A 10,183-nucleotide genomic window follows, 5' to 3' on the forward strand; every position below is an offset into this window, starting at 1 on the left:
ATAATTAAAGTCCCTACCAGAGTAGAGTACAGACCAGCAGCACCTCCAATCAATACCGTGTACCAACCCCCGGCACAACGCACCCCAACAATACCGCCAGCTACCAACTATATCCAGCCGTCCCGGTTCAACGCTCGGGATTACTCTCAGCCCATTAGGTGTTTTGGGTGTAAACAGTTGGGGCACAAGCAACCAGAGTGCCCACTGAACACCGCCAACCAGGCACAGTCGTGGAGAAGACCAGCCGGCAGGAATCAACGTCCACCTCAGCCTGCTGCTCACTGTGTCGAGCAGGAGGAATTTTGGGGCATATTACACAAGGCAGACCCTGTCCTAGCAGCTCATCAGGACAATCGTCAGCAACACCGACAGACTGTTAAGCTGAATGGCAAAGTGGTGAGCGGATTAAGAGACACCGGAGCCACTATGACTCTGCTCCAAAAGAACTTAGTCTCAGAACACCAACACACCGGAGACACTGTGGCGGTGAGGGTAGCAGGACGCTGTGTTCCGTCTACCTGTTGCCCGGGTTCATTTGGATTGGGGAGTGGGCGCTAGACATGTTGATGTGGGGGTTATGAATGACTTGCCCGCTGATGTCCTCCTTGGGAACGATTTGGCCCCTTTGGTTTCTGCCTATGCCCCGATGGGCCCAGCTGACGTTAACCCTGTGACTACCCGTGCTCAGACCCGTGCTACTGGAACCGGCTCGCCTGCTGCTGAGACCCAGGTAAGACCCGATTCCCCGACTGGTACCTTAGATCAGGCCCCTTGTAGCTGGGATTCCCCAGAGGAGTTTGGGAGGGAAACCCGGGCAGACCCGACTCTCCAGAAGTACAGGGATAGAGCAGATGCTGGAGAGGAAGGAGTAGATGGGGAACGGTATGAGTGGGTGGGGGACAGGCTGTATAGAATTCCTAAGCCTTCCCAGAAAAGTGTTGCCCCTCCGCCGAATCGACAGCTGGTGATACCTGCAAAATATCATCAGGAGATTCTGCGGATCGGGCATGATGTTCCATTAGCTGGACATCTAGGGTCTCGCCGCACAGCCTATAGGATCAATCAGAATTTCTTCTGGCCCAATTTTAATCAGGCTGTGCGGCTATACTGTAGTACGTGTGACACATGTCAACGAGTAGGAAAGCGGGGGGACCACCCTAAGGCTAAGCTATTGTCGATGCCTATTATAGGGGAACCCTTTTCTCGCATAGCCGTTGACATAGTGGGTCCACTGGCCAGGGCTAGTCCATCCAGTAAGAAATATATTCTCACTGTGGTGGACTACGCCACTCGCTATCCAGAGGCAGTAGCACTGTCTAACATAGAGGCAGAGACGGTTGCTGATGCCCTGGTTAGGATTTTTACTAGGGTCGGGTTCCCTCAGGAGATCCTCTCCGACCAGGGAACCCAATTTACCGCTGTGCTCACCCAGCAGCTGTGGAAGGTGTGCGGCATTAAACCGCTGCTTAGCTCACCCTATCATCCACAGACTAACGGTCTCTGCGAGCGCTTTAACGGCACCCTCAAGCAAATGCTGAGGACATTTACAGATACTTGCAGAGACTGGGAGAGGTTCCTGCCTCATCTGTTATTTTCCTACAGAGAGGTGCCCCAGGAATCTACTGGGTTCTCCGCCTGTGAGCTGCTTTATGGGAGAAGGGTCCGCGGACCCCTGGATCTCATTAGAGGCCACTGGGAGGGGGAGACAGAGCAGGAGGGGATCCCCATAGTACCGTATGTCCTGGAACTCCGGGACCACATGGAGAAACTGTCTCTGATGGTAAGAGAGAATCTCCAGGCGGCTCAGGGGAGGCAGAAGAGATGGTACAATCGGGGTGCCCGACAGCGGGTCTTCCAGGTTGGGCAGAAAGCATTGGTGCTCAAGCCTGTGAAGGCAAACAAGATGCAAGCATCTTGACAGGGCCCGTATAAAGTATTAGCTCAGATCTGCGATACTACTTACCTTATAGCTAGCTGTGCAGATGAAAGGATCCAGCGAGCCTTTCATGTGAACATGCTGAAAGAGTATCAGGAGAGACCCAAGGATGTTGCTGCAGTGTGTGCTCCTGCTGCAGATGACCCTGAGAATCTACCACTTCCCGATTTGCTAGAAAGGGGCCCCCAGACTGACCTTACTAACCTTGTACAGCTAGGGGACAGGTTAAACCCTACAGAAAAGTTACAGGCGAAGCAGCTGCTGTGGGAGAAGCAGGCGACATTCTCCCAGGAGCCAGGTTATACTACCCTAGCTGTACATAAGGTAGAGACCCCTGGACAGACCCCCCTGCGACAGCCCCCCTATCGTATCCCTGAAGCAGCCCGAGAAGGAATGCGGAAGGAGATGCAGGAGATGACCCAGCTTGGGGTCATCGAACACTCCGATAGCCCTTGGGCCTCGCCTGTAGTTCTGGTACCCAAGAAAGACGGGACCACACGGTTCTGTGTGGACTACAGGCGACTCAACGAGAGGACCACCACTGACGCCTACCCGATGCCCCGGGTAGATGAATTATTAGATCGTATTGCCAGGGGGCGCTATCTGACCACCATAGACCTGTGTAAGGGCTACTGGCAGATCCCCCTGGCCGAGGATGCTATCCCCAAGTCGGCATTCACCCCGTTTGGCCTGTACCAATTTAAAATCATGCCTTTCGGGATGAAGAATGCCCCGGCTACCTTCCAGCGGATGGTGGATAGGCTCCTTGATGACTTCCAGGAATTTGCCTGTTCATACCTGGATGACATTGCGATCTACAGTGAGTCCTGGGAAGAACACCTGGTTCACGTAGGGGTAGTGCTGGATAAGATTCGGGCCGCTGGCCTGACATTGAAGCCAGAGAAGTGCCATCTAGGTATGGCTGAGGTGCAGTACCTGGGTCACAGAGTGGGGTGTGGAAGCCAGAGACCGGAGCCAGCTAAGGTAGAGGCAGTGGCTAAATGGCCCACACCTACCACTAAGGCCTAGGTGCTAGCCTTCTTGGGGACAGCAGGGTATTACAGACGTTTTGTCCCCGACTACAGCACTATTGCCAAGCCCCTGACTGACCTGACTAAGAAGAACCTCCCTAAGCAGGTCCTGTGGTCTCCAGCTTGTGAAGCTGCGTTTCAAGCACTGAAGCAGGCTCTTGTGAATGCCCCTATCTTGGCTGCCCCAGTTCCTAACAAACGCTTTCTCGTCCATACAGATGCTTCCATGTATGGACTGGGGGCTGTGCTAAGCCAAGTCGGGGAAGATGGAGGAGAGCACCCTGTCGCATACCTCAACCGAAAGTTACTACCCCGGGAAGTGAGTTATGCGGCAGTGTAAAAAGAATGTTTGGCCCTAGTGACAGATCCATCTGTGTAGACTTATATTGCTGGTTCGTCTGGTTGCCTTAATTTCGTTGGATTTCCTGTCCGTATGCCCCTGTTCGTGTGATACTGAACTACCGAATGAAACTGACGAACAAACGGCCACCCAGGAGAGGAGTGTGCTGCTGGTTAACCTCTTGGCCCCAATTAGAACGTTGTGGTTAACCGCAGACACCTCTCCATTCCATTCGTACGGGTGGTCGTCGTTCGTATGCCGACCACCAGGCGGCGGCCATTTTGGGACACAGTGTGTATATTCCCCTTCCTTACTGTGTGTATATTCCCGATCCTTACTGTGTGTATATTCCCGATCCTTACAGTGTGTATATTCCCCATCCTTACTGTGTGTACAATCCCAATCCTTACTGTGTGTATATTCCTGATCCTTACAGTGTGTATATTCCCGATCCTTACTGTGTGTATATTCCTGATCCTTACTGTGTGTATATTCCCCATCCTTACTGTATGTATATTCCTGATCCTTACTGTGTGTATAATCCCGATCCTTACAGTGTGTATATTCCCCATCCTTACTGTGTGTATATTCCCGATCCTTACTGTGTGTATATTCCTGATCCTTACTGTGTGTATATTCCCCATCCTTACTGTATGTATATTCCCGATCCTTACTGTGTGTATAATCCCGATCCTTACTGTGTATATATTCCCGATCCAAACTGTGTGTATATTCCCGATCCTTACAGTGTGTATATTCCCCATCCTTACTGTGTGTATAATCCCGATCCTTACTGTATGAATATTCCTGATCCTTACTGTGTGTATATTCCCGATCCTTACTGTATGTATATTCCTGATCCTTACTGTGTGTATATTCCCCATCCTTACAGTGTGTATATTCCCCATCCTTACTGTGTATATTCCTGATCCTTACTGTGTGTATGTTCCCGATCCTTACAGTGTGTATATTCCCGATCCTTACTGTGTGTATAATCCCGATCCTTACAGTATGTATATTCCCCATCCTTACTGTGTGTATATTCCCCATCCTTACTGTGTGTATATTCCCCATCCTTACTGTGTGTATAAATTATAATTTTCCTGGGATTTTTTATTGTTTTTACCTAGTTCCCCAGTTTCCGGTAGACCTGCAAACTTTTGCATAATTCTCAAAGCATTCCTGTAGCCATCTAATGTCTGCTGCTGGGCAGAGTATGGGTCCGGTGGAGGTAAGTAGCCATAGCGCGTTAGCCAGTCCTGTTTACAATACAAAAACAAATATTAGCACATTTTTAAGAGCACTGTAAACACAAATATAATTTAATGACCAATACAATTGCTCTGTCAGCAACAAGATCTACAATGCAGCTGTAGGAGGAAAGAATTAACTTAAAACATCTATTTTAATTTCGTAAATAAAAGCAGGAGTATGGGAGTACCGTGACAATGTTACTGAGGACGAGTCCTGGTAGGGAGTACTGTGACAATGTTACTGAGGACGAGTCCTGGTAGGGAGTACTGTGACAATGTTACTGAGGACGAGTCCTGGTAGGGAGTACTGTGACAATGTTACTGAGGACGAGCCCTGGTAGGGAGTACTATGACAATGTTACTGAGGACGAGTCCTGGTAGGGAGTACTGTGACAATGTTACTGAGGACGAGCCCTGGTAGGGAGTATTGTGACAATGTTACTGAGGACGAGCTCTGGTAGGGAGTACTGTGACAATGTTACTGAGGACGAGCCCTGGTAGGGAGTACTGTGACAATGTTACTGAGGACGAGCTCTGGTATGGAGTATTGTGACAATGTTACTGAGGACGAGCTCTGGTAGGGAGTAGTGTGACAATGTTACTGAGGACGAGCTCTGGTAGGGAGTACTGTGACAATGTTACTGAGGACGAGTCCTGGTAGGGAGTACTGTGACAATGTTACTGAGGACGAGCCCTGGTAGGGAGTACTGTGACAGTGTTACTGAGGACGAGCTCTGGTAGGGAGTACTGTGACAATGTTACTGAGGACGAGCTCTGGGAGGGAGTATTGTGACAATGTTACTGAGGACGAGCTCTGGTAGGGAGTATTGTGACAATGTTACTGAGGACGAGCTCTGGTAGGGAGTACTGTGACAATGTTACTGAGGACGAGCTCTGGTAGGGAGTACTGTGACAATGTTACTGAGGAAGAGCTCTGGTAGGGAGTACTGTGACAGTGTTACTGAGGACGAGCTCTGGTAGGGAGTACTGTGACAATGTTACTGAGGACGAGCTCTGGTAGGGAGTACTGTGACAGTGTTACTGAGGACGAGCTCTGGTAGGGAGTACTATGACAATGTTACTGAGGACGAGTCCTGGTAGGGAGTACTGTGACAATGTTACTGAGGATGAGCTCTGGTAGGGAGTACTGTGACAATGTTACTGAGGACGAGCTCTGGTAGGGAGTACCTTGACAATGTTACTGAGGACGAGTCCTGGTAGGGAGTACTGTGACAATGTTACTGAGGACGAGCTCTGGTATGGAGTATTGTGACAATGTTACTGAGGACGAGCTCTGGTAGGGAGTACTGTGACAATGTTACTGAGAACGAGCTCTGGTAGGGAGTACTGTGACAATGTTACTGAGGACGAGTCCTGGTAGGGAGTACTGTGACAATGTTACTGAGGACGAGTCCTGGTAGGGAGTACTGTGACAATTTTACTGAGGACGAGCTCTGGTATGGAGTATTGTGACAATGTTACTGAGGACGAGCTCTGGTAGGGAGTACTGTGACAATGTTACTGAGGACGAGCCCTGGTAGGGAGTACTGTGACAATGTTACTGAGGACGAGCTCTGGTAGGGAGTACTGTGACAATGTTACTGAGGACGAGCTCTGGTAGGGAGTACTGTGACAATGTTACTGAGGACGAGCTCTGGTAGGGAGTACTGTGACAATGTTACTGAGGACGAGCTCTGGTAGGGAGTACTGTGACAATGTTACTGAGGACGAGTCCTGGTAGGGAGTACTGTGACAATGTTACTGAGGACGAGCCCTGGTAGGGAGTACTGTGACAATGTTACTGAGGACGAGCTCTGGTAGGGAGTACTGTGACAATGTTACTGAGGACGAGCTCTGGTATGGAGTACTGTGACAATGTTACTGAGGACGAGCTCTGGTAGGGAGTACTGTGACAATGTTACTGAGGACGAGCTCTGGTAGGGAGTACTGTGACAATGTTACTGAGGACGAGCTCTGGTAGGGAGTACTGTGACAATGTTACTGAGGACGAGCTCTGGTAGGGAGTACTGTGACAATGTTACTGAGGACGAGCCCTGGTAGGGAGTACTGTGACAATGTTACTGAGGACGAGCTCTGGTAGGGAGTACTGTGACAATGTTACTGAGGACGAGCTCTGGTAGGGAGTACTGTGACAATGTTACTGAGGACGAGCTCTGGTAGGGAGTACTGTGACAATGTTACTGAGGACGAGCTCTGGTTGGGAGTACTGTGACAATGTTACTGAGGACGAGCTCTGGTAGGGAGTATTGTGACAATGTTACTGAGGATGAGCCCTGGTAAGGAGTACTGTGACAATGTTACTGAGGACGAGCCCTGGTAGGGAGTATTGTGACAATGTTACTGAGGACGAGCCCTGGTAGGGAGTATTGTGACAATGTTACTGAGGACAAGCTCTGGTATGGAGTACTGTGACAATGTTACTGAGGACGAGCTCTGGTAGGGAGTACTGTGACAGTGTTACTTAGGACGAGCCCTGGTAGGGAGTATTGTGACAATGTTACTGAGGACGAGCCCTGGTAAGGAGTACTGTGACAATGTTACTGAGGACGAGCCCTGGTAGGGAGTATTGTGAGAATGTTACTGAGGACGAGCCCTGGTAGGGAGTATTGTGACAATGTTACTGAGGACGAGCTCTGGTAGGGAGTACTGTGACAATTTTACTGAGGACGAGCTCTGGCAGGGAGTACTGTGACAAGGTTACTGAGGACGAGCTCTGGTAGGGAGTACTGTGACAATGTTACTGAGGACGAGCTCTGGTAGGGAGTACTGTGACAATGTTACTGAGGACGAGCTCTGGTAGGGAGTACTGTGACAATGTTACTGAGGACGAGCTCTGGTAGGGAGTACTGTGACAGTGTTACTGAGGACGAGCCCTGGTAGGGAGTACTGTGACAGTGTTACTGAGGACGAGCTCTGGTAGGGAGTACTGTGACAATGTTACTGAGGACGAGCTCTGGTTGGGAGTACTGTGACAATGTTACTGAGGACGAGCTCTGGTAGGGAGTACTGTGACAGTGTTACTTAGGACGAGCCCTGGTAGGGAGTATTGTGACAATGTTACTGAGGACGAGCCCTGGTAGGGAGTATTGTGACAATGTTACTGAGGACAAGCTCTGGTATGGAGTACTGTGACAATGTTACTGAGGACGAGCTCTGGTAGGGAGTACTGTGACAATGTTACTGAGCACGAGCTCTGGTAGGGAGTACTGTGACAGTGTTACTGAGGACGAGCTCTGGTAGGGAGTACTGTGACAATGTTACTGAGGACGAGCTCTGGTAAGGAGTACTGTGACAATGTTACTGAGGACGAGCTCTGGTAGGGAGTACTGTGACAGTGTTACTGAGGACGAGTCCTGGTAGGGAGTACTGTGACAATGTTACTGAGGACGAGCTCTGGTAGGGAGTACTGTGACAGTGTTACTGAGGACGAGTCCTGGTAAGGAGTACTGTGACAATGTTACTGAGGACGAGCTCTGGTAAGGAGTACTGTGACAGTGTTACTGAGGACGAGCTCTGGTAAGGAGTACTGTGACAATGTTACTGAGGACGAGCCCTGGTAGGGAGTACTGTGACACTGTTACTGAGGACGAGCTCTGGTAGGGAGTACTGTGACAATGTTACTGAGGACGAGCTCTGGTAGGGAGTATTGTGACAATGTTACTGAGGACAAGCTCTGGTAGGGAGTACTGTGACAATGTTACTGAGGACGAGCTCTGGTAAGGAGTACTGTGACAATGTTACTGAGGACGAGCCCTGGTAGGGAGTATTGTGACAATGTTACTGAGGACGAGCCCTGGTAGGGAGTATTGTGACAAACTGACAATGTTACTGCATTAGTCCCCAGAATCACAGACAAATAGGACAATAAACACCGTATTACAAGGCTAGGTTGAGGGTGTGGAATACTTCTACAATGCTCTTACAGACATAATGCTGTCCGAACATCAGGGGAATTGTCGTCCACAATTTTTGGCGTGTCAAATGTTGTCAACCTCTGCCCTAGTACATCCCAAGAAGGGTATATTCGCCCCAAACCCCCGGTGTACACTTACCACTCCTTGGCTGATCTCATGCGCCGTCGGTGTACTCTCTGATATTTCCAGGCTCCCCCACAGAATCCAGGCAGCCAGCATCACCAACATGTCTGTGCAATGTAAACACCCCAAACTGGACACTCTGACCCACAAGCACTGCCGGGCACTCTGACCCCAAACTAGGCTCTCTGACCCACAAGCACTGCCGGGCACTCTGACCCCAAACTGGGCACTCTGACCCACATGCACTGCCGGGCACTCTGACCCCAAACTGGGCACTCTGACCCACAAGCACTGCCGGGCACTCTGACCCTAAACTTGGCAATCTGACCCACACACCCTGCCCGCCTTGCCCGGGCACTCTGAGCCCAAATCCCCTTCATGCACTGCCACTGCACTCTATGACTGTCTCCCAATCTGTGGCTGTCTCTCTCCATCTCTCTGAGTCCAGCTGCTAAACCCCACCCTGTGCTGTCTCTCACCTCCCCCATCAGCCGCTCCCACAGCATCCTCTCTGTATAGAGGAAGGTAGGTAGACTCAGAGTGGGGGAGCTGCCACTTGTGGTTTAACAGACAGACAAGGAGCAGGAGATCTGCTATCTATCTATCTATCTATCCATCCAGTATCTATATATTATCTATCTATCTTTATATACAGTATATCTCTATCCATCTATCTGTCTATCTCTCTATACAGTATATCTCTAGCTATCTATCTGTCTATCTATCTATCTATCTATCTATCTATCTATCCAGTATCTATCCATCCAGTATCTATCTATCTATCTATCTATCAATCCAGTATCTATCTACCTATCTATCTATCCAGTATCTATCTATCTATCTGTCTATCTCTCTATACAGTATATCTCTATCTATCTATCTATCTATCTATCTATCTATCTATCAATCCAGTATCTATCTACCTATCTATCTATCTATCTGTCTATCTCTCTATACAGTATATCTCTATCTATCTCTCTATCTATCTATCTATCCAGTATCTATCTATCTATCTGTCTATCTATCCATCCAGTATCTATCTATCTGTCTATCTATCTATCTATATCTATCTATCTATCTATCGTCTGTCTGTTGTTCTGTCTATCTATCTATCTATCTATCCATCCAGTATCTATCTATCCATCCAGTATCTATCTATCTATCTATACAGTATCTATATATCTATCTATACAGTATCTATCTTTATATACACTATCTATCTAAACAGTATCTATCTATCTATCTATCTATCCAGTATCTATCTATCTATCTATCTGTCTATCTATCCATCCAGTATATATCTATCTATCTATCCATCCAGTATCTCTCTCTCTCTCTATCTATCTATACAGTATCTATCTTTATATACAGTATCTATCTATACAGTATCTATCTATCTATCCAGTATCTATCTATCTATCTATCCAGTATCTATCTATCCACTATCTATCTATCTATCTATCTATCGTCTGTCTGTTGTTCTGTCTATCTATCTATCTATCTATCTATCCATCCAGTATCTATCTATCTATCCATCCAGTATCTATCTATCTATCTATTTATAC

At 48.4% G+C, this 10,183-nt stretch overlaps 1 protein-coding gene across 2 annotated transcripts in view; it reads right to left on the reverse strand.

Annotated features, from left to right (window-relative positions):
• MMP25 (matrix metallopeptidase 25) overlaps positions 1 to 9,033 on the reverse strand; it is a 35,865-nt gene extending 26,832 nt beyond the window's left edge. Inside the window, exons 1-3 of one of the 2 annotated variants that reach the window (XM_063430913.1) lie at positions 8,953 to 9,033; positions 8,634 to 8,840; positions 4,434 to 4,566 (exon numbers count right to left, since the gene is read on the reverse strand). In XM_063430913.1, coding sequence (XP_063286983.1) covers positions 4,434 to 4,566; positions 8,634 to 8,723 — 223 coding nt within the window. In that variant the 5' untranslated portion in view covers positions 8,724 to 8,840; positions 8,953 to 9,033. Of the gene's footprint in view, positions 1 to 4,433; positions 4,567 to 8,633 lie in introns of both variants that reach the window. The other variant, XM_063430914.1, reaches the window with a different exon arrangement.
• Between the last annotated feature and the right edge of the window lie 1,150 nt (positions 9,034 to 10,183).

The sequence above is a fragment of the Pelobates fuscus genome, chromosome 8, assembly GCF_036172605.1.
Source record: "Pelobates fuscus isolate aPelFus1 chromosome 8, aPelFus1.pri, whole genome shotgun sequence".
Lineage (NCBI taxonomy): Eukaryota > Metazoa > Chordata > Amphibia > Anura > Pelobatidae > Pelobates > Pelobates fuscus.